Source organism: Gambusia affinis, linkage group LG19 (genome assembly GCF_019740435.1).
Source record: "Gambusia affinis linkage group LG19, SWU_Gaff_1.0, whole genome shotgun sequence".
NCBI classification, from domain to species: domain Eukaryota; kingdom Metazoa; phylum Chordata; class Actinopteri; order Cyprinodontiformes; family Poeciliidae; genus Gambusia; species Gambusia affinis.
The window spans coordinates 12,468,940-12,491,783 of NC_057886.1; the positions used below are offsets into that span (position 1 = coordinate 12,468,940).

Here is a 22,844-nt window from a genome sequence, read left to right on the forward strand (position 1 = left end):
GGTACATATTTCTAACTTCAAAGGAAAATCATACAAGATTTTTTTAATTTATTACAGTTTCCTGCAGTTTGAGCCGCAGACCTTCTGGGACGTGTCTGCACCAGCTTTTCCGAAAAGGGTCTCTCTGCAAAATCGGTGAGATAATCCAAATTAGTTGGTGCTGTTGCGTTTAGGGTTATGTGTAATGTGAACTTTTTACACGAATGCCAATACATTTGATTGTGTCCCCAATGTGTAGGCTACATTATTTTTGCTTTTGTTCACCACTTTTCCAGAGATCAGATTTTTGTTCCTGTTGATAGATTTTCCGTCTGGAGCTATGGTTCTTTGCAGCTAATCCAGAGTTGTCTTTAATAAACACTCGCCCTGCTCCTGTACTGTTAGCTTGGTTGACAAAATTTTGTGACAAATTTCCAGTTTACAGCACAGCTTTTGCATCTATGCAGTTGTAAACTTGTATTTGTCATGTTGTTGGTAAGAAACCTTTGGCAAAAGAAGAACTTGTGAAATAGAGTGAAACTTTTATGTTTGGGCATGTCCTCTTTTACTCTTTAGGTAAAAGGAGCAAAACATTTCTGAGCTCAAAACATAAAAATCTCTGAATTTCCAATGACTCTGATAAGAATAAAAATTTATTAGCAACCCATTTAAAGCATTATATCAGCTGTTTTGACTCTGTAGTGCATGTCACATTTTTAATCAGTTCCTCCTCATATCAAGAATGTCAGTTCTGATACAAAAGCCGTAATGTTATAACGCGAGATAAAGTGACTGGTTTTTGCACAACCTCAGCAGGCTTTTCCAGCTGGCCTCCTGTTTCGGGTACTGAAATTATGTTACCGTATTTTTCGGACTATAAACCCCTACTTTTTTTCCCACGCTTTGAACCATGCGGCTTGTAGCCTGGTGCGGCTTTTGTGTGGATTTTTCTTCAACCACCAGGGGGCTCTTTAGCAGGAAGTGAATCATTGGAAGTCAAAATTGGAAATCAAAGAAGAAAGCGCTAATTTACATTTGGAACAAGCACATGCTAGCGGCTGTCACGACGGAGAAATTTCTTGAAACTCTAGGGGGTATGAGTTAAAAGACGAGTTACAAGATGCCGCTTTTAAGTTTAAGGTTAAGGTTATCGATCTGATAAGTGCAGGAGGGAAATAGAGCCGCTGCACATAAGTTCGGTGTGGTTCAGCGTTGGAGACGCAAGGCTGCGTCCATAATAGCAGATTTATTGAAAACCGAGAACGGCGGAGATACTAGCGGATTACAAGCCCGGTGCGGTTATATATGTACGCCTCCAGTTTTTTTTTTAAAATTTGTAGGTGCGGGTTATATTGAGGTGCCCTCTTTAGTTCGGAATATACGGTAATTACTGACAATGTCGCCTAGACAACAAGCAAGCTCCTTGTTCTCCCTTTTATAAGACACACTTTTAATTGCAGTTTATAAAGCCACCCTCAGAGTTTTATTCAAAATTTGATATGAATCGGGGGGGAAAAAATTATGCACACAAAATTCTTTTTCCTATTATTTAACATGCATCAAGCATCTAATATATGACGTTCTATTTAAATGTTGGCCTATGTTATTAAATGAAGGAAGAGGCACTGCTTTTACACCAAGGATTCTCCCTGCACGCTTCATCTAGACATTACGATAGGAGATGCTTTAGGTGTCTGATGGGCGGGATGAAGGGTGGAGTGTATGGAGGGCCCACAGATTCGGCAGAGCCGGAATTTCTTCATAAGACAGCCGACAGGGACAGGTATGGATGTGAGGCAAGGAGAAACGCAATAAGGTGAGTCAAATCATGAGAAAAGCTTCCCAGCAGCTTAAGATAATTTTAGGGAGAAAGCAGCAGACATTTGGAGCAATTTAACAGGAGAAGTTCTTGTAAAATGTTCATTATCGTGTGGAAATTTAAGCTTTTTGTATTTACTTTAAATTTAATAATATACAAAGCATCTAATAATAACTTATGTGTAACAGCTAGGACAGTTTAAACTTGTCACATTCAGCTAATTGCTGGAGATTGAAAAATAACAAGCTGAATTTCTGTGAAAAAGCTGAAGATACATGTCAAACAAATAACTCACGAGATTTGTCTACCTCTCAGTACTTTCACTGTTTCCTCCATCAGGATGTCTATTGACCTGTACAGCCCCAGCATGGGTGACAGTGGGGCCTCCATGTGCCAGATGAAGCAGCTGCCCTGCCACGGCGCCCCGCTGCTTCGCCTGCAGGCCGGTGGGCATCACACACTCAACCACTCAAACCTCCCTCACAAGCCGTGCTTGAGCGATCCATCCTTGGTAGCTTTCTCTGGGTCCGCGCCGGCCCTCCGCCACAGGGTCAACGGGGCCATGGCAGGCACCTGCAACAGCCACAACTGTGCTGCTTCAAGACTGGGACAGGAGGTGGGAACAGCAGCCTGGGACAGCTGCAAAGGGAAGGTGTTGGTGACAGGAGGAGGGGGATATTTCGGCTTCAGGCTGGGGAAGGAGCTGGCCAGTGAGGGGATGACTGTGATCCTTCTGGATGTCAACAAGCCTCTCTGGGATATTCCTGATGGAGCAATCTTCCTTCAGGTGATTCTCACGGGGGAAGAAACCCCAATACTTCTGTTTTTCCCCCCACTATCATGCCTTTCTTTTTACATATATATATATATATATATATATATATATATATATATATATATATCTATATATATATTTATATATAAAATCAAAATAATAAAAATTATATTCTATGTTTGAATATAAGAAAAAATAACAAATGAATAAACTATACATATATGTATGTATGTGTATATACATATACTTATATATGTATATAGACACACACACACACACACACACACACACACACACATATATATATATTCTATATATATATATATATATATATATATTTGTTATTTTTTCTTATATTCAAACATAGAATATAATTTTTATAATTTTTATTTTGTTTTGTTTATTCAGTTTGTTATTTATTTATTTATATAGTGTGTATAGTTCTTCTTAATTAATTTTTTTCTTCATTATTATTTATTTGCAAGGATATTTTTCTTGAATTAGTTAATTTATTCGCTGAGATGATTTAGTTTGGTTCGTAATCGGTTTGTAGTATTTGCTCTCTTGCAGCCAAACAGTACAGCTCACTCAGCTGTTAGCTGTGAAGTTGAGCTCTAGTGTTACTGTGTGTGCGTCAGGTCAGTGTGCTGGCTGGAGACGCAGGTGAGCGATCTGTTTCAGAGCACCAGCTGCCTGCTGGGTCACATAGGGAGGAGACATGAATCAGGTTTCACCTGTGCACTGCTGTTGGCAGGCTTTCACTTAACAAAAAAAATATTTTTAAATGTTTTTTTTTAATTTACATATGCAGCAGACACTACTCCCTTTTTGCAAAAAAATAACCTCATCATGGTTTTCACTGTTTCTTTCAGAGCGACATTCGGGACTATTCCTCCCTACACAAAGTGTGTGAAGGAGTGGACTGCATATTTCACACAGCATCTTATGGCATGTCTGGACCAGAGCAGGTGATCTTCCTCTTCCCTATTTAAATATGAGCTAGAGTTGGCCATACTGAATGTCCCTGAAACCCACAGCAGCCAGACAAGCCTCTAAATTGTTAACACGTTCTCCTTGCAAACGAAAAGTCCTCCAACGACAGGGTGTTTGTCTCTGTACCTGTCCGTATGCTGTCAGTGAATTAGTCATAAAACAACTTCTGAAACAATAAAATTGTCCAGCTGAGTGAAGCCTTTGGGAGTTATAAGCTAAGATCACTGCGAAGTAGTAATAATTAAAAGGATTTTTAAACCAAAATCAGCAGTGCTGGCAACTCGCAAGGAAATCTTGATTTGAGTCCATCATGAAAAACCAAACACTGCACTTACAGTAAAGTACGTGGTCTGAATTCCTGTTGGAGTCATTGTGAAGTGACTTATCAAATGTAACTTGAGATACTTGAAGAACACTTGAGTTCATTCCTTACTGAAAAGTTATCTGTTTGTGATTGAATACATCCATTTAAAGATGCTCACAAGCCCTGATCTTTATTACTTTTTCAGTTTGTTTTGTTGGAATGTGATGTGACAGACCAACACAAAGTGCAAAACTGAGAATTGAAAGCAAATTAAGTCATGCTTTATGACAATTATTATGGATAAAATCTTATAAATGTTACATTTGTTTAGTCCCTTTAATCTGACACCCCCAAATAAAATTCAGTGATTTTGAAGAAATCACCTGATTGGTAACTGTGTGTAATTTCACCTTAGTTGAAAAGCAGCTATACTGTGGCAGCGTCAGAGGTTTATCAGCTGGCAAAATGTAACAAAAATTAAAACTCTGGTGGAACTTCAGCGATCTAAACCTTGGATGGAAGAATTTGTTGATAAGACTTTGTTGATAAGAAGAGTTGCAATTGACCTTGTTGAAAGAAAACCATAAAAAAAACAAACTGGAGAATCAACAAACAAGTGGAAGAGGTTGTTCTGATTAGAGGAGATCAAGTTGACCTTCTTGGCTCAATTTTAAAACCCAATGTAAATCCCCAAATCAGCACTCCTCATGAAATGGCAGCATTATGGTGTGGGGGCAGGAAAGCTGGTCAGAGTAGATGGAAAGATGGGTGGAATAAATGCAGGGGAATGTAAACGCGTCAGCATACACCAGACTGCATAAGCCATATAGTTATGTAATTCTTTGTTTTGGTTTGTCACATGATTCACTGACGTTTGTGGTTGCAAAATGAAAGGCTTTGAATACTTTTGCAAGAGACAAATTCTATTCAGATGAACTTCATTTAGAATGTAAAATACTCTGGTACTTCTTGAATTCACAAATTTTACTACAAAGTACACCTCGGGTTTTGCACCATGTTCTTAAATTCATTAAATTTACAATAGATTTGTTTAACGTTTCTCTTTGTTAAATTTTTTCACAAGAAAGAATGTAATGCCACACAATCCGATCACCACATAGTTTCTGATCTGGACTTGAAACAGAGGCCTTTACACAGATTATGTTTATTAAGTCAGTGTAACGTACATAAACTTGATGTATTCTTTTAGCAGAGCCCTTTTAATGTACCAACTCAACATTTTAATCAAGTTGGGATCTGTATTTTAAATGGTTTATTGATTCTATTGTTTGTTTTTTTTGTTGTTGTTTTTTTTTTACCACTTTAAAGAAAATTTGTTGCTGTGTTTGAGATCTTGTTCGTGCTTCCTGAGATTTGACTATGATACTGTAATTTTTAAGGTCAACTCTATGACTATGTTAGGATCCTGTGGCTGTGCAAGAAGCCCAAATCATCACCCCACCTCCACCGTGGTTAATAGCTACTATTATGTATTTTATGCTCGACTTGGAAGTGTAACTTTTTAAACGGGATCATATTCTTTTTAGAATCTGACAAACCTCTCAACAAATCATTACCTTTTCATTTTTTACAAACTTAATATGGTGAGTGGGACCTGCAGTTTTTGAGTTGTGGCTCATAGTTCACTTCTGACTTTGTCGGGATTTGCTGAAACCTCGACCCCTTGTAAAGATTACCAGAAAGGTTTCTCATCTTTGAATAGATGTAGAATAAAATACTTCAATTAATTTAAGAATTACCTTTTCCAGATTGATTTAAAGCAATAATTACTACTTTAAAGTTGTTGCTGATGTTTTTCCAACACTCACCTATATGCAAACTTTTAATACTGCTCCTTTGAGTATCAGTTCATCAGATTTGCAGCTTCAGACAACTACTTTCCCAGTCAAATCTTCTAGAAGCAGTAAGAGTGTACTTAGCTTTTTCACACAACCTCTTTTAAGAAACGTGACAAAGTGGTTTTTTTTTTTTACTGTTTCTCTGAAACCCAGCTGAGGAAGGATCAGGTGGAATCAGTCAACGTTGGAGGAACCAATAATGTCATAAACGGTGAGATATTGTTCCTTGACAACAAGTGCTGCACTAACTTCTGTCTCATGCTTAAAATATGTGATAGTGTTTCCTACAACCGGTGTCTACATAGATGAGTGTAATTTTGCACCGTTGTGTGAAGTAACCTTTACCAGCTGTCATTTGTCACAGGTGTATAACTTTGCTTTGTGCTGTGATCTGCTTTATGTCAGTGTGTAAAGAGAGAGGAATCTCCAGACTGGTCTACACCAGCACTATCAACGTGGTGTTTGCTGGGAAACCAATTGTGGATGGGGATGAGGCTTCAGTGCCATATGTGCCCAGTGATTTGGTAAACAGCAGTCAAACACATCTTAAATCTTGCACATACACTGTATTTTTAAACACCAGGACATGTAAGGAATCTGTGTGTTTTTGTTTTGGTTTTTTTTCCCAGCACATCGACCACTACTCCAGAACTAAAGCAGTGGCAGAGCGGATGGTCCTCTCGGCCAACGGGTCCTCAGTGAAAGGTGCAGAAATATCAGTGAGAAAAATGACAACCTGAGCGCAGATTTATAGAAACAGGTTGCACATAAGGGAGAATGCAATCAGTCTTGTATGTTCAGATGTGAGAACTGAGAGTGAAGTTCAACTCATTGTGTGCAGAAACGGTCCCTTGATGCCAATCTCTAAGACTTTTCCAGTCATTTGTAAAAGTAATTTATCTGAACATTTTATGATGTTGCAACACATTTGAAATTGTTCTTTGATTTTAGGCGTTAGAGCAACACAAAATGGTGCATTATCATGACGTGAAGAAACAATATAAAAGAAAAAACGTTTAATTTTCAAGTAATGCTCTAGATGTCCAGTGCTTGATATATTGCTTCATGACGTAATCCTACTTTAAACCTCTCTACAACTTTCCTGCAGTTTTTCTGTGAAACTCCTGAGATCTTCAAATAACGGCTGTATTTACAATGACTGACAGGTGGATTGTGCTCACTGATGATGTGACTTGTAAAGGTTTGACTATACTGGATATTTTTTTACGCAGGAAACTAATGAAAAGGTGTTGAACATATTTGCATACTATACTTTGGGCTGGTCTATCACAAAAAACTAAAGTAAAATGAATTAAAGTTTGTTTTACTTTAGTTTGTAGAGGAAACTCTTGTGAGGAATTGTGCTTTATATGTCTGCTATATAGTTTCTTATTCCATTCCTCAGTGTAACCCAACTCACTATGACTGATCTTTTTCCCATACATTTAATTAAGCATAAAGCATGCAGGTGTCACGTTATATACTGCAGCTTAATGTGTGTGTATCTGCTATCGGAGGACATTTTTTTCCACTGGCATTAAGTCACCTCAGCAGCAGGGGGATGCAACAAAACACATTTACATTCTTACCTCACTGTAGCTGCTCTGCTCTCATGCTTTCATGCTATGTTGTTGCTCTTGTAGATGTTGCGCTTATTTGACTTTCAGAATGATACCTTGCATAAAAACCTGCCTCAGCCCGTTTTTTTGTTTGCTTGTTTTGTCTTATTTGCATGAGTCTCGACAATCCATCATTGCAGAGCAGTCAAATGATTGAAACCAAGTCTTTGTTGACATATGTCCTTACATTGGATATATGAGTTTTGTTTAGTTTGATCCCCCCACACCAAAAAAACTTGCATATTCATTCCTGCTCTTATTTCCTCAGGTGGAGGGAAACTGGAGACCTGCGTCCTGCGGCCGTGTGGCATCTATGGACCTGGAGAAAGGAGACATCTTCACAGAGTGATGGTGAGCAAACAGCCATGTCTGAGGGCCGCCCTGGCAGCACGCACTCCTGTTAGAAGAGTTTACATTATTGATGGAGCTCTCCGGGCATCCAGTTACGATGCCTTTTCTTCTAGTTTCTTACCCCCCTGCATGGTAGCAGTCGTCGGAGGTTTGGATGTAGTAAGGCATTTAGCATTTGGCTGAGATCATAACTTTTAATTTTCTGCAAGTGATGTATAATTGTAGCAACCTTGGCAAAATATTTGTGCTGTACGGCGTTAAATCTGCTAGAAGTTAGCCAATAAAGTTGTTGTACAGTTTGGTTTTCTTTAGGTATCTTTTAATGAACATAGAAATTATTTTGGTGTCACAGCTACAAAGACATATCAGCAAATTATTTACATTCTAACCAGCTTCAGATTAACCAAATGAATTACATCCATACTACCACAACTACTAATAGTGATAGTATTTATTTATTTTTTTATTTATTTTGGTAGAGGTTGACCAATCCTTAAATTACTGTATGTTTGAAAACTAACTATTTTATCAAAATCTAAATACTTAATCATTGGCTAATATGTGTCCTGAATCATTTTATTGTGGAGAACACCTATAAAACAGATATTTTAGAACGTCTATGTATAGTTTAACTTTCTTTTTTAAAGAAAAGATACAAATCTCTGTACTCATTGGATAAAATGAGATTTAGATAGCTTCTGTACCTTTGGTTTGCTACATTTTTTTTTAAAAATAATTTAGCAAAATGTATAAACGTTGAAGCTTGTTATGCTCAAAAACGGGAAAAAAAAATTGAGATTCAGGGCAAAAAATGTGTGGCTGAAATTAGGTGCGTGTTAATAGAAAATACAAGGTTGTAAATTGTGAGATTTTTTTTCTGACCGTAGATCTGTGTTCTTGATTTTGTCTCGCTTTTAAAAATCTAACTGATTTGAATTAAACACTGGTAGGCACATTATCTAACTTGCACTATGCCACATGTATCTGGTGAAAACTGGATCTTAAGCTGCATATTTCTTGCTCTTTGTGTCAGATGAACATAGAGCGGCGCTTGTTCAGCTTCAGCTTTGGAGACCCAGCAGCCAGGATGAACTGGGTCCACGTAGATAATCTGGTCTTGGCCCACAAGCTTGCAGCTGAGGCTCTCACAAAGAAGAAAGGCTGCATCGCTGTGAGTAGCAAAGACACAGTTCCACACAGACTTTCGTCGCTGTCTCAGTCTGAGTTACTTACGTGTCCTTTTAAAAATGTTTCTGCCATTTTGCAGAGCGGGCAGGCATATTTTATTAATGATGGCCTTTCAGTCAATCTGTTTGAGTGGCTGACACCTTTGGTGAGTCAAAATCTTTGGGTTAACTTTATCCATTATTGTGAAGTGAACCTATAAGGACTTGTGATGACACACAAACGCAATTTATTTGAGAATTTAGTCTAAGGGGATTTTTATTTCTTTTCTTTTTTTATCTTCGCAGTTTGAAAAACTGGGCTACAGCAGACCATCAATAACCCTCCCAGTTTCTCTTGTCTATTCAGCAGGTAGCTCACGGCTCACGACTTTTTTTTTTTTTTTTTTTTTTTTTTTTTTTTTTTAGACATTTTCATTCTGACTGTCCTCTTTTCAAGCTATTCTGGTGGAGTATTTACATGTGATTCTGAGCCCGGTGATCGAAGTGCCTCTGCTTTTTACCAGGAGTGAGGTAAGCCCACTCCTTTCTATTTTTTATGCTTTTCTAGGGTTTCTATTTGACTTAGGAGAAGTCAGTGAGAAGCAAAGGCTGTGCTTCCAGTCCTAGATACAAAAAATGCTGGTAGAAAAAATTGGCTCAGAAGTGGATGTCACAGTCATTTAAATAAAATGCTGAGGCTCCTGTAGAAAGATCACACACTAATTGACTCGCTATCAAGACATAGCAAAGCCAGTTTTTCCCTGGTTGTGATTTCTTTTCTCCCACGTAAGAAATATTTCCTGTTGTAATGCTTGAGGAAATAACATTCCAACCCAATTATTATCCTGACAACTGCAGAAATGCATGTAAGATAAAAACCTATTTAATTTATCTCTCTATTCACATGAGCTTAGTTTTCAGACATTAATCCTCCAGAATGAAGAGTAAGAACAATTGTAAATGCCTAAACCTGATCTAATGTGTCCTGAGGGCTGATGCCACTGCATGCAGTAAAGAATGAAAGGTTTCTTTGCTCAGAGTCCAGATTTATGGTTGTCTTCTGTCTCAGAAAAAGTATTCATAATTCCAGCTGTTTTATATTTTGCCCCATTATAAAATTTTTATTAATTTATTTTAAATAGTTTAATTTGATGGGACAACAGGGAAGGGATACATAAAAATCTGAACAGCTTGGTGTGCATCTTTACTCTTATATCTCTAAATGAAATTTGGCTAACTGCCTTCAAAATTATAAAAAAAAAAAAAAACCCTAACATTATTGATCCTGATGAAAATGTCATCTTTGCATTGAGGCATGGTGGGACAGCATCATGCTGAGGGAAGGCTTTCCCTCAGAAAGCCAGGGAGTTGGTGAAAGCTGACAGAAAAAACAAACTTTTAGATGCTGTAAAACATGCAACAAGAGCCACAGTTTGGGTAAAAGTTTGTTCATGTGATAAAACGGTCCAGTCGAAGTCCAGACCTAAATTAATTTGACCGTGTTACACATGCTTTTCTTCAAACCTGTCTGAGTTTGAGTCATGTTCCATGAAGAATGTTCAAATCATTCAGTCTCTAGATGCGGTATGAATATTTTGGTGGAACACTGTATTTCCTTTTTCTTACTTTACCATCATAATTTAGGAAAATACATTTTAAAAACTGTTCTCCACACTTATTTTTTGGGAGATTATTTTTGAACTATGGAGTTTAGAAATAACATGGATTGTGTCATTGTCTATTCATTCTAGTCTGAGATGCAACCAGTTGACTGAATGGATTATTTTTTAAACCAAGCAGCCCTTTTGTCTAATATCACTAAGTAATAATAATTAGTCCTCCATGGGACTCACTGTAAAGTCCTCCTGTGGCTGCTGTAAGGCTAAATAATTGTCTGGAGGTCTTCACCGTGAGACCTGAGGATTCTTGGTTGCTGGCCCGTCGGGTCTTCATAAATGTGTCATGAAGCCGAAACCAAAGCTGAGCGCCGCAGACTTTACCTGGTGCTCATTCTGTAAGACTGCGGCTGCAGGCCACTCAGATCGATGGTTGCCCCGTGAATAAAACATTTAATGCTGTGGGGTCAAAGCAGGAAGGTTTGACATGCTGATAACAGGAAGCGCCATCAGTGGAGTGGCTGTTGCCATGGTGCCATATTGAGTTTTATATTAAATTTTTTGTGTGTGTGTAATTCTTTAATCACATGAAGAAATTTCACATGCCAAATCAAGGTATTTTTAGTAAGTCTGTGTTGATCTTTCACTCCCTGGCTGTACTGTCTTATACAAGATCACGTGGACTAACTGTGCACGAGTCATACAGAAAAAAACTTATGTTGATATTCTGTAAAAGGTGTGAGCTTTTGAGAATGGAAAAAAGCCAGTTGTGAAGACGCAAAACTAGAAAAACTCCCCTCCTCTGTTTGGACTTCACACGGATGACGTGATAGTGGCAACATAATTCTGCAGGGTTACTTTTCTTCAACATCAGGTTATGAAAGTTAGAAATTAGAATGAGATTACTTTTATCTGCAACTGCTTCAAGAGCTTCTTGAAATGATTTCTGAGGGTTTTATATCTTCTCCTGCAGGTCCGAAACATCACAGTGAGCCACACCTTCAAAATCGACAAGGCCCGTCAAGAACTGGGTTACTGCCCACAGTCGTACAGCCTGGCGGACTCCGTGGAGCATTACCTCAAGATCCGGCAAAGTCGTGACACCCCAATTTCTTTATCCCTGCCCTCTGTCAGGCAGCTGGCTGAAAGAGGCATCCTGCTGCTGCTGCTGGGACTCGGCCTGGTGCTACTCATAATCTATGGCCTCCTCAATTAAATAGTTGTTGCAATGTCGGATGGAGAGGCTTTCAAAACTAATTGTTGCAACAAATTTGTACTCTTCTCTCACTTGTGCAGAGTTCAACTCATCAAGAGTCATTTTTTCTTTTTCTCCTCTTCAAATAAGACTTAATTTATTGAATGTAGGTTTAGACAAATTCCCTTTTCTTTTAAAGTTATGTAAGCTTGAAAGTGTTAAGGGAGATTTATATTTATGAATTTAATAGCTTAGTTTTTTTTTTGGTCTATGTAATTGTCATTTATTGAAGCATGCTTCCAGTTTGTATAGCATTCTTTTGTGACTGCTATTTACTACAGAGGTTGCTATTTTGTACACTTTTAGAAATAAAATAATTATAATGAATGAAATGTTTAATGGATGTTAAAATCAAACATTTTCTTGTTACTAATAAAAGTAATGAAAATATTTACAATTTCAATAATTTTTTTTCTATTTAAAGAAAAAAATCTTAACTCTTGGGCTTGCTTGCATTTTGTGCTACACCTCCAAAAGACACCCTTTAGAAGATTGTCATAGAAACATATTTTATTTCCCAGTTCTTTCCTGATTATCCTTTCAAAATTCAGTTTTCACTATATAGAAAATAGCTGTGAACATTCTGTAATTCTATCTTCTTAAATTCTATATTTAGTTAATAAAATGCTTCCATCTTTTCCCCTCTTTCTGCTTTATTCTGTAAAAAAGATACTTAAGGTATTTTTCCCTAAATGCATATTTATTTATTTTGAACACAATCATAATCTTTTAAAGCAACCTTAGCAAATTAGCAATTATGCTAAATGCTAAGGTAACCTTTAAAACTATGACTACAAAGAAACCCACTGAAAGCTAGCTATAAAATAAGACATAAAAAAGCACAAACATGCATCCAATTGAATCAAAAGTAGAAAAAATGCAAGCAAATAGGATTAGATTGAAAAAAAAAAACATTAGCATAAAATGTCAAATTCTGAAATGTCAACAATTGTTTCAACAATAGGGAATGAAAAGAACAATCTAAATCAACTTAAAATAATAGCTTATTTAAAAATGAATGTTGAATTGGAGTTAATGTCACAGTAAATAACTGACAGAGGTTGGCGTTTTTAGTTCAAACAAGGTTTACAGAAGACTTTAACTAAAAATAATGAAGAAAATATTACCAAAATACACAGTCTTGTCAAATCGTTTGCTATATACTTCTACACAGCCAAAGTTTAAAAGCAAAACAGAAATATTCATAGACTCAGAAGAGTTCAACATTTCTACTGCTATTCTAAATATGCCCACCAGAGAGCGCTGATGCACTTCTAATCATTTTAATAGCTAATATAGCTATTAATATGAGGAATTTATCGAAGTCAGCAGAGCTTTTATGCTTAACATGCTTAATAGATATCATTGAATTGGTTATTGTTACACTTTCAAGTAAAACAAACATTAATGGAAAAAAATCTGCCTGGCAGCGGTGGGATTCGAACCCACGCCATCGAAATGACTGGAGCCTAAATCCAGCGCCTTAGACCACTCGGCCACGCTACCTTGACTGCTTGAACGCAGAAAACTACGTTACATAACTGACAGTAGAAAGGGTAAAGTGAGTCCAGTGCAACGAGATTTTTGACTTATATAATGCGGTTTGATTAAAATGGATGTTAACTTACTTTATTTCCTTTGTAGGCGGTGTACACAGGCTCTTTTTGTTCATAAGGAACTAAGGTCCCGGAAATTCAAGGATGAGGAATGAGGAATCTGTGCTGAGTTGGAGTCACAAATATTTATATCAGATGTGCAGAAATGTTGTTAATTCAGCGTAGGGTGGCATAATAATGTAGAAACAGTAGTTACTTTCTGTCACCCATACTTGCTAAGCGAAAGGGATAACTATAGCGCTACAGTTTAATTTTCAAAACAGTTCTACATCAAAACAAACGATTTAATCTGAAAAAACCTAGATATTTCAAATGATAACTACTTTGACGTATAGCTTAATTTACTACTTAAAATATTTCACCATCAAGAAATCAACCACATGAAGCAGAAACAGAGTCATTTATTTGTCTGGAAAGGGTTATGTAGCCATTTCTAAGGGTTAGGTACTTAGTGAGAGTGGCTGTCCACTAATGGAGAAAACATGGAACGGTTCTGATAGAAACGCCCCTGAACAGCCAACCAAATAAAATTAGTCTAAAGGCACCCAGATGACTCATAGGAGGCCATAAAAAACTAAATCAACAGCTACAGCACTGGCTTCAGCTTTTATGACTCAAAAAGACTGAGACTGTGCAAAAATTTCACAATATTTAATATTTTCCTCGATATTTCCCAAGACTTTTGGGAGAAATATCCCAAAGCAATTAAGCAAGTATTGTGCCTAATTAAGGTTTTTGACTGGCCTAGTCAAAGCCTGAATTTAAACTTGAGATAGATACTCTGGTATATTGTTAAAGCAAACCACCTCAGTTACTGCTAAAGGTGGCACAACCAGTAACTGCTTTTTCTCCTTCATAAATAAAATAAAATCATTGTATGAAATCTGCTTTTTTTGTATTTCCTCTTGTTAGCTGTGCCTTATTGAAATTTGTTTCATTATTTTTAAAACTTGAGAAATGATTAATAGAAAACAGTTTTTTGTACCACTTACCAACTAAGAATACCACAGGACATGTACGTGAAATAAAAAAATCTTGCACAAATTTAAAGCTACAACATGCTCTATCTGATGTCTGCTCTTTTGTTGGGACTTTATCCCTCTTGACTGTTTTGTGATTTGAGCCTACATGCTCAGCTTTTGCAAAGACTTGTCTGTCTCTGTGAGCTTGATATGCAATCCTCTTGTTCGAAGGTTTAGTAGATTTGGAGGCTGATAAAAAGTAGGGTAGGATGTTGAAATCACTTTTATGGAAACACTTCATTCCCAAAAAAGGTCAAATGACGATTTTTGTTTGTTGGTAAAGTAACGATCTTGTGGTATGACGACAGCTCATGCAGACTAAAAGGACTTAAATTCCACTGCTTTCGTCTCATGATTACCTGGCAGGAATATATGCAGGAGGGAGAACTCAAAACTATGACCCCAAAACACAAAAACCCAAACACTCATGTTGCTACATGCCAAATAGTTTTATTTTCTAACAAAACACGTAATGAGAGGGCAAAAACATTAACTATGAGAGATAATTTTTCTGATTTCAGTTTTTCAACAGCTGAGGTTCTGAACATTTACAATTCATGTATTTTTGCTAGAATCATCCTGCAGATTAGAACAAAATTAGCTTATATTTTTTAAATAACATACATTTACAACACAGTGCTGCTACACTGACTCATTTAATTAGTTACATACAAAGAAAATACATTTGGTAATAAGTAAACAGAAGTTGTGCAAAGCTTTTGCATCTTGTAGTTGAGCAAAAAATGTTGCTATCGATAAGAAATGGACAAAAAAAAGATTTTCGCCCTAAATGCTTTACATTAACACCCCATCAAAGGTTTAGCAACCAAACCATCACAGACTTTCGTAAAACCAGCCAGTATTTCAACTTTTAGAAACCTCTGATTACATTTCTACACTTTTTCGTCCTTAGGCAACATATCTACTTACACAATGCATCCATAAGCTGTAGCAACATGTAAACCTTTCTACTCCAAACACCAAAACGATCAAGTCAGTTCATATTACATAAATACAGCAGAAAACAATAATACTTCTGGACTGTTGCACTGAAATGTAGTTTTAAATTTCTCCACAAACATAATTTCATTATATACCATATTCTTCTATATTGTTTTCAGTTTTGTATAAAACATAACCATTAGATTTTTTGTTCTTTTAAACCAACCATTTTTCCCCCCATCAGGACAGAATAAAAACAAACTGTGCAAACTAACAAAAGTGTAAAACATGTAGCTTGTGCACCCTCTGTAAAGCATTACAGAAAAGCAGCCTCAGTGCATCTCCTGAACAGAAATCAAAGCAAATCCAGGGAAGATGAATGCGTGAAGTTCATTCTGCAGAATCATTGTTGCGTGCTGGGAGCCTGTCATCGCTGAGGTCCTCTTTAGTCTTTTGGATGCGGGTGAAGATCTCCTTGAACAGAACCTTGTACTCGGGCTGGTGGCCGTCTTCAGGAAGAGCCTTTATATCGGATGTCGCAGCTGAGCTGGAGAGGCGGCGGCGCACCCAGGCGGTGGCAAAGGAACCGCTGGAGGTCTGGACAGCATTGTGGCTCAGTCCATCTGTTAGATTATGGTAACGCTGCAGCAGCTCCTCATATTTTACCTGGAAAACACCAACACATTCATAATAAGAGTCCTGCCTAATACTGTATATAACTTGGGGGATTGACACCATGTCTGCTTCTCCCACCTGGAGGGCACCGTACTGTGCATCCACCTCATTGAGCAGAGAGATACCTCTCTGTTTCACTGCTTCCGCCCGCCTGATGCACAGCTGCTCATGACCGCGACGGAGCTCATCCGTGTTCGTGGCCTTTAAAACGCTGTCGCTGTGACACCTCTGTCGGCTTCGCCTCGTCTGCTCCTCTTCCTTCTCCGATGTCTCGTCTGCCTCACTCTGTCTCTCTTCGGAGGCAAAAAACACGGTTTCGGGCAACAGCAGCTGGCTCGGTCTCCTCGCACTGCTGAGAGCAAAAAGAAACGGAAACATAATCAAACGAGATGAATTCACAGTTCCTTGTTATCCAGTTAACTTTTCAATATTTGATCCTGTTACAACAGGATGAACATTGATGACGGCATTTGACAAAATGCACTGTTTATTGGTTGTTTCATAATTGGCTATTGTATTATGCTTTTATGGTGCAAAGCACTTTGGACTTTCACTGAAATGTGAAAAACAAAATTAACAAATTTGACCTACAACCCTGCTGCCCCCGCGACCTGACGGCGGATAAAGCAGAAGAAAATGGATGGATGGATGGATGGATGGATGGATGAATGGATGGATGACCTACAACCATAAACTGCACTGTATTTTATTGGAAATTTACATCAAAGACCAACTTAAGTAAAAAAGACAGAAAAGCAATAAGGATTTAATTTTTTTTTTTTTAAACAAATCAGAATCTAAAAACTGCAGCATACAATTGTGTTCAAAACCCTTTACTCTGACACTCCTAAATAAATATCCAGTGCAAATAATTAGCTTCAGAAAGCTTCACAAAGTTTGGCTTACATGCAAAAGGCTGAGAGTGATTTTAATCCCTTAAATCACCATCCCTAATGTAAAGCATGGCGGGGGAAGCATCATGCTGGGGAGCTGCTTTTCATTAGCAGAGACAAGAAAACTGCTGAGTTGATTAGAAGATGGACGACTCTAGATAAAGGACTACCCTGGAAAAATAAGATGAAAAACCCAATGCCTCACTAGAAAGAGATGCTAAAACCTTTTGGTTTGAATCAAAGAATATTTATACGTTAGAAGGGTCTAGTTAAAACCCAGATCAGGGGTATTTTGCAAAGCAGAACAGGCAACAAATCCAATCTCTAAATGTGCGAAACTGGTAGCGAGGTGAAGCTGTAATTGCAGAAATCTCTGGTTCTACAGCAATACACATTCATCATGGCTGAACAGAAACACGGCAGCTCTAACCTGTTGGCTCGCCACAGAACCCGCAGCTGCTCCACTTCCTCCTCCAGCTCAGTCTGCCGGGTCCAGCAGCCCTCCAGCTGGGCCAGTCGCTGCTCCAGGCCTCTGTTCTCCCTGGACGTGAACTCGATCTCTCGCTCCACAGCCTCCCTTCGGCTCTGCTCGGTGGCGATCTGCCTCTGGAGGGCTTGGATGGAACGCTGCAGAGCTTGGTTCTCCTCCTCCGGGTCCAGACATCTGTCTCTGTCACAGAGGAAGCTCTGAGGCGACCACAGTCCATCGTTTTGAGTCAGATACCTGGAACAGAAATGTTTGTTTATTGCATGTTTACGGTGACAAATGAGGTCTTTATGTAGAGTGAAATAAAACTGCCATTAATATTAAAACATTTACTATTCTTAAGTTTACTTTAGGTGAAGAGAATATAATCTGTGTTCTATAGGTGACCTCTTATGCTTCTTTGAACAGGTTAGGACAAGTCATTCTTAGATAATGATATTTTAGTCTGCTCAGTTCTGCCTATTTTGAGCTCTTTTCAGAATGGGGCCTTTTGTCTCTTTAAATCTAAATAAGCTGCAGCTGGCCACGCCCCTCCAACTCAACAGTTCTGTGGTTAGTGCTTTCTGGTTGGCAAGTCAACAACAAAACAAAACTTTTCCAGCAGCCATTGTACAGAGCATACAGCGTTAAAACCAGCTGACCAAATGTACTGGAGCTCCGCTTGGGTTGAAAGGTGATGGACTGGGTTCAGCTGGGGTTGCTAGGTAGTGGCAAATTGTGACTTTATCTTCAGGAGGTTATTGACTTGAAAAAACTTGAAAACTAAAATTATTTGACATCACATGGTCTGTTACAAGTCCCAAGAGCAAAGTATGGAAACAGTACTTTTGCAGTGCACCCTTAGTGGTTTCCTAAAGTAGCAGCTGTATGTCTGAATGTATTTACACAGTGCTGACAATAGGCAAGGATTAACTTTCCTGTCCTGCAGATTAGCTCTGAGGTAATGTCTCTGCTCTGGGTGACCTGCAGATGTCAATTCAGCATTCAAAGGCTGAGAGTATTGCGGATCACAGAACGGGCTTTAGCACCATGTTGCAGTTATATTACACTCTCATGGACGGAGTTGGGTATAGAAAGACTCCTCAGTTGATGGATGTTTCTGTATTTTACACACACCACCAATAAACTTATAAACAGAGCTTCTATGGCGCAGCATTTTTGCTTCGGTCTACCACACATCTTCCTCTTTGAGAAGAGTTCCTCTGTCACAGCTTGAGGCTCCACCTGCATCAGCGTAGGGGGGTAATGAAGCTCTCTCTTGAGTATTACCTGTCCCGCTGGAGGTCATACAGCTCCTTGAGACAGGACACACTCTGTGCACTGAAACCACGCCGCTGCTCTGCCAGCTCTCTCTTGTTTCGCTCCGCCTGAGCCGCCTTCAGCTCGTCCATCTGGGTCTGCAGGTCCTCTATGAGGGTCTGAAGGGCTTCGATCATATCTGTTAAACTGGTGTAAGAGAGAAAAATTAACTGTAAGGATAGATAATGAAAAAAATAACGTAAGGTTTGCTGACTGGTTGGTTAAGCAACCTGTTGATCTTGGTTTGGGCCAGGCGGTTGTCCTGCACCAGCCTGTGATTGCTTTCCTCCACATCCCTGGCGGCCATGTCCAGCTGCTCGTACAGTTTGGCGTGTTGATCGTTCATCTGACGCAGCAGCTCCACCTGTTTGGTCAGGTACTAATGCACAAGAAAAAAAATAAAAAATCCAACTCTTGCTGATATTCTATTAATCAAACAGCAGGTAAATGTTTAGATGCATATTTTAAAAGATCCCAGCATCCTCATCCACTAAAATAATTATTTTATTTATTATGGGGATTTTGCCTTACAACAGCAAATATACAGGAGATTAATTCAAATTTATTTTATGCTTTAAATAAAATTTTATAACATCTAACATTTGGCTTTAGAATCAAGATCAATCCAACTGAATCAAAGAAAAAAATGCTAAACAACAGCCTCCTCCAGGGAGCTGAAAAATATGGGACAGTAACAAAAGTTGGCGGTTTGTATTTTTCTCAAAATATACATATTTACAGTTGTTTCCAAGATTAACTTTTAACCGGAAATAAGTTCATGTTTGCTCTCCAGATCTGATAATCATAGTTTGGGAAATTCACACTAACATCAACCTGGACATCTGTCTCTAAGCAAACATCAAGTGCTGCAGAACTGGTTTTAGTCAAACAGAAACTCTGTGGAGCTCTTGCTCCACAGAGCCCCACTCACGTGTTCTCACAGCTTTGTGGTACTTCCAGTGCCAGACACATTAGTACAAGGGTCACAGAGAAGTATTGGGATTAGCATATCAACTTCAATAAATCCTCAGACTGCAGCCCTCTCTATGCCGTAAACACATTAAGACTCTTACATTTGCTGACCCACTGAGTGGCGTGTTCTCCAGCTTGTACAGAGCAGTGCAGTGTGGACATGCTGAGACGTCTTGGCAGTGAAATATAAAACCTAATTTTGGCCTTTTTGCAAAAAAACTGTCTGACTTTACTAACTGTTATATACTGTAAATTACATAAATTAAAGTATTGCATATCAATGGATGCAAAGAGGTGGCAAGTGATCTACAAAAACATTTATACATAATTAGGTCAACTAAGATTTTGCCAAATGGTTCATTAGGTCAGACTGGATTAAATTTTACTTGACCCTATTTTTCTGCTTTTTTGTTGATGTAAACTCCTCTCGATCCCATTGCGGCAAGTTGCATCATGCTCACTAATGCAATTTTACCACAACTGGAGGGTCAAAGCAGCTGTTGTTTTCACTTTCTCCAAACATTCCTGACCTCGATCTCCTGCAGCTGCTCCTGGTTGGTAGAATACATCTGCTGCAAGGCCTGCTCCAGGTCATGGTTCCTGTCCAGGAGAGTTTTGCCCAGCTCTGCTGCCAGATGGAGATCTAAACAAAGCAGAAACAAATTCCCAACCACATCTTTTACAATGGAAACTGACCAGTACAGGCTTATATAAGGAATACACACAACAAACACGTAACTTATTGTACACTATAAATATTCTGCACTCGTGGAATACTCCTTGGAATGCCTTGTGACTCCCTTTGTCTGTTTCCTTCCCACCAGCTCTGGACCTTGTTAGCTGTCAGTGTTTCCTGCAGATCTGCACTGAAGCAGGTCTTACACAAACATATAGGCATATTTTCAGTAGAGTTGAATTTCCTTTAACTCCTGTGTTTACACAAGACATTGTCTAATTGTATAGGGGAAATAGTATCTTTAAAACAAGTGTCACTCTAATTTTTGCAGTTTTAAAGTATAAAACTGCAGGGCTAGCCCTGCCTTTAATTATATCGAATCTGATTATCTAAATTGTTCTAGAATTTCAAGGAATATTCTCATTTGCATCCAAATATCTAAGTGCATAAGTTAGCAGACAAGAGCAGATGGACTTTATTGTGCAAAGGTATCAGTTAGGAGAAAATCCACAGTATTACATCATAGCACAGTGGAAGCAATAATCAGTCATTGCAGAAAATATGGGCAAAACTAAGGTGCCAAAAACTAGATACTTCTTAAAAACTGAAGAAAAGACAATACAGAAATTGGTCAGCAAAGCTGCCAAGGAGCCAACAACGACACTGAAGTAGCTGCAGGAATTTTCAACAAGTGTTTATGTTTCACATGCGATTATGATCTTCAATGTTCTCCACTTGTCTAGATAAAGGAATAAGGTTGAAAACACAATTATTGACCTCTGAAGAGAACTTACAAGTCTGGCTACAAGCTCTGATTAATTTTCTGATTATAATTGGCATAAAAACAACACTGTACATTATTGAAGAAAGAAAATCAACCTCCATGCAACAATTTAGAAGATTTGGAAGACATTGTGAAATAAAATAGTTGCACACCGACTGTTAATATGATATTTGCTCTATATTGGTGTGACATAAAAAATGTACTTAATTTACATGAATTCCAAATAAGACTGAGTGTTGAAGTTGAATCAAAAATATTAGCTTTAAAGATGCACACACTTATTCAACAGGGTTAATGCATCCCCCTAAAACTTTCGGTCTGTTTACTGTTAATTTGAATGTCAAATATGCACGTTTTATATGTGAAAAAGTTCGGATGGCGTCAATAAATGCATAAAAATGTATCCTATTTGGAGTTTTAATAATGTACCCTAGTTATTTCTTTAATTTTCGTCTTCAATTCAAGATTTATTTCTTATATTTAGAAAACAACGAACATAGGATGTGACAGCCTGAGGAAATCCTGAGCCTTCCCACCCAATTATCAAGCTTCAAACACATAATCACAAGAGTCCATTATTTTCTACATGGAGACATATGTTATACTTTTTCTTGTGTTGGAAGACAATGATGACTACTTTCTTTTGTGATCAATAACAGTTTAGTTTATATTATAAAAGCTTGTACTGATGTTCTCCACTGGTTACCTTAAACGACAACTGTTAGCGTATACAGTCTCAATCAGACGCAGGTTTTAGGGCGCGTCCTTACCGTCCTCAAGGTCCTGCTGGTTGTACCAGGAATCCCCCTTCTTCTCAAACTCTTCCTCCAAAATCATGTCTGTCAACATCTTTCAGTCTGAAGAATCTCCTCCTCACAGAAAGCGGGAACTCAAAACTGTCAGCGTGACAGCTCAGAGTCGCCCTGTGTCCTCCACCGGCTGTAGACTGACTGCATCCTCTGCGAGTCTGAGAGAGAGGCTTTAACTTCTGTTGTCCACGGCAACGTGGCAAAATCCTTTACACACACCCGGCATCCAGTGGGTAGGAGGCAGAAGAGAGGCACAAAAAATGTGCAGTTATTTTATAAGAAACGTGTATAAAGTTGCTCTTATCTTATTTTGCCTCATTTAAATTTATTCTGAATGAGATAATGTAGTCCACAATAATGTCAAACCGTCTAAAATGTTAAAACGGTTTTCGTTTTCGCAACTTCCTGCCTTCCTTGAGAGGCATTAGAGGGCGCTAACTAGCGGATTGAAATGAAAAACCGTATACGTCGCCGCCATATTGTAAAGGGCAAGTAATAAATAATTAATGTTCTATACAAACAACGCAATTTTATCACTGAGGGGTCTTTTATTAAGCTTTGTTAGATTTATTTAAGTAATAGCAACAATCAGTCTTTATAGAAATGTGTAACACTGGTGATTTTGCTTTTATTTTTTGCAGGAATATCTGAAATAAAGCGGAAGTAAGAAAGTAATAATTATATTTTTTCAAAAGAGGTTTCGTTAATGTATAAATAGCAATTTATGGTGAAACAGAATAGATAACCAATTATTAAGTAGGTCAACTGCACTGTTTATAGCTTAATGTCAGAGGTAGATTAAAGTATATTTAAGTGCATTATGGGTCATTTATACAGTTATGTTCAATAAATTTTAATGTGCCATCGGAGAAGGCTCGTTTTTCCCCTAGATTTTGAAAATAACAACATAGAAGCATACTTTTCATCAAGCCG

At 38.1% G+C, this 22,844-nt stretch overlaps 2 protein-coding genes and 1 non-coding gene across 8 annotated transcripts; 1 reads left to right on the forward strand and 2 right to left on the reverse strand.

Moving 5' to 3' along the window:
- Positions 1 to 982: 982 nt before the first annotated feature.
- On the forward strand, positions 983 to 12,367 carry sdr42e2 (short chain dehydrogenase/reductase family 42E, member 2). 5 transcript variants are annotated; one of them, XM_044100346.1, is made up of 13 exons: positions 1,020 to 1,286; positions 1,596 to 1,795; positions 2,138 to 2,585; positions 3,446 to 3,541; positions 5,883 to 5,940; positions 6,135 to 6,253; positions 6,359 to 6,434; positions 7,617 to 7,699; positions 8,733 to 8,870; positions 8,967 to 9,032; positions 9,172 to 9,235; positions 9,323 to 9,396; positions 11,455 to 12,057. In XM_044100346.1, the coding sequence occupies exons 2-13, from the start codon at positions 1,677 to 1,679 to the stop codon at positions 11,695 to 11,697; spliced, it is 1,584 nt and encodes a 527-aa protein (XP_043956281.1). In that variant the 5' UTR covers positions 1,020 to 1,286; positions 1,596 to 1,676; the 3' UTR covers positions 11,698 to 12,057. The 5 variants fall into 5 exon arrangements, with proteins under 5 accessions (XP_043956285.1, XP_043956281.1, XP_043956283.1 ...); XM_044100348.1 differs by having other exon boundaries at positions 1,646 to 1,795; XM_044100349.1 differs by having other exon boundaries at positions 1,020 to 1,272; positions 1,646 to 1,795.
- A 793-nt stretch (positions 12,368 to 13,160) lies between these two features.
- Positions 13,161 to 13,242, reverse strand: trnal-uag. Its single transcript has one exon. It is a non-coding gene; the product is annotated as a tRNA-Leu (tRNA).
- A 1,562-nt stretch (positions 13,243 to 14,804) lies between these two features.
- cdr2a (cerebellar degeneration-related protein 2a) lies at positions 14,805 to 22,322 on the reverse strand. 2 transcript variants are annotated; one of them, XM_044100248.1, is made up of 7 exons: positions 21,873 to 22,322; positions 20,173 to 20,285; positions 18,901 to 19,049; positions 18,641 to 18,817; positions 17,315 to 17,608; positions 16,070 to 16,340; positions 14,805 to 15,982 (listed from the first exon to the last, which is right to left on the reverse strand). In XM_044100248.1, exons 1-7 carry the CDS (start codon positions 21,949 to 21,951, stop codon positions 15,707 to 15,709), a joined length of 1,359 nt encoding a protein of 452 aa, XP_043956183.1. In that variant the 5' UTR covers positions 21,952 to 22,322; the 3' UTR covers positions 14,805 to 15,706. The 2 variants fall into 2 exon arrangements, with proteins under 2 accessions (XP_043956183.1, XP_043956182.1); XM_044100247.1 differs by having other exon boundaries at positions 16,070 to 16,343; positions 21,873 to 22,315.
- Between the last annotated feature and the right edge of the window lie 522 nt (positions 22,323 to 22,844).

Coding starts and splice junctions, on each gene's coding strand:
- sdr42e2 (XM_044100350.1), top strand. CDS start 1,590: ATGAAGGAAGAGGCACTGCTTTTACACCAAGGATTCTCCCTGCACGCT. Junction 6,435..7,616: donor CAACGGGTCCTCAGTGAAAG/GTGCAGAAATAT, acceptor TTATTTCCTCAG/GTGGAGGGAAACTGGAGACC. Junction 7,700..8,732: donor GACATCTTCACAGAGTGATG/GTGAGCAAACAG, acceptor TCTTTGTGTCAG/ATGAACATAGAGCGGCGCTT.
- cdr2a (XM_044100247.1), bottom strand. CDS start 21,951: ATGTTGACAGACATGATTTTGGAGGAAGAGTTTGAGAAGAAGGGGGAT. Junction 18,818..18,900: donor GCCCAAACCAAGATCAACAG/GTTGCTTAACCA, acceptor CTCTTACACCAG/TTTAACAGATATGATCGAAG. Junction 16,344..17,314: donor GTTCTGTGGCGAGCCAACAG/GTTAGAGCTGCC, acceptor TTTTGCTCTCAG/CAGTGCGAGGAGACCGAGCC.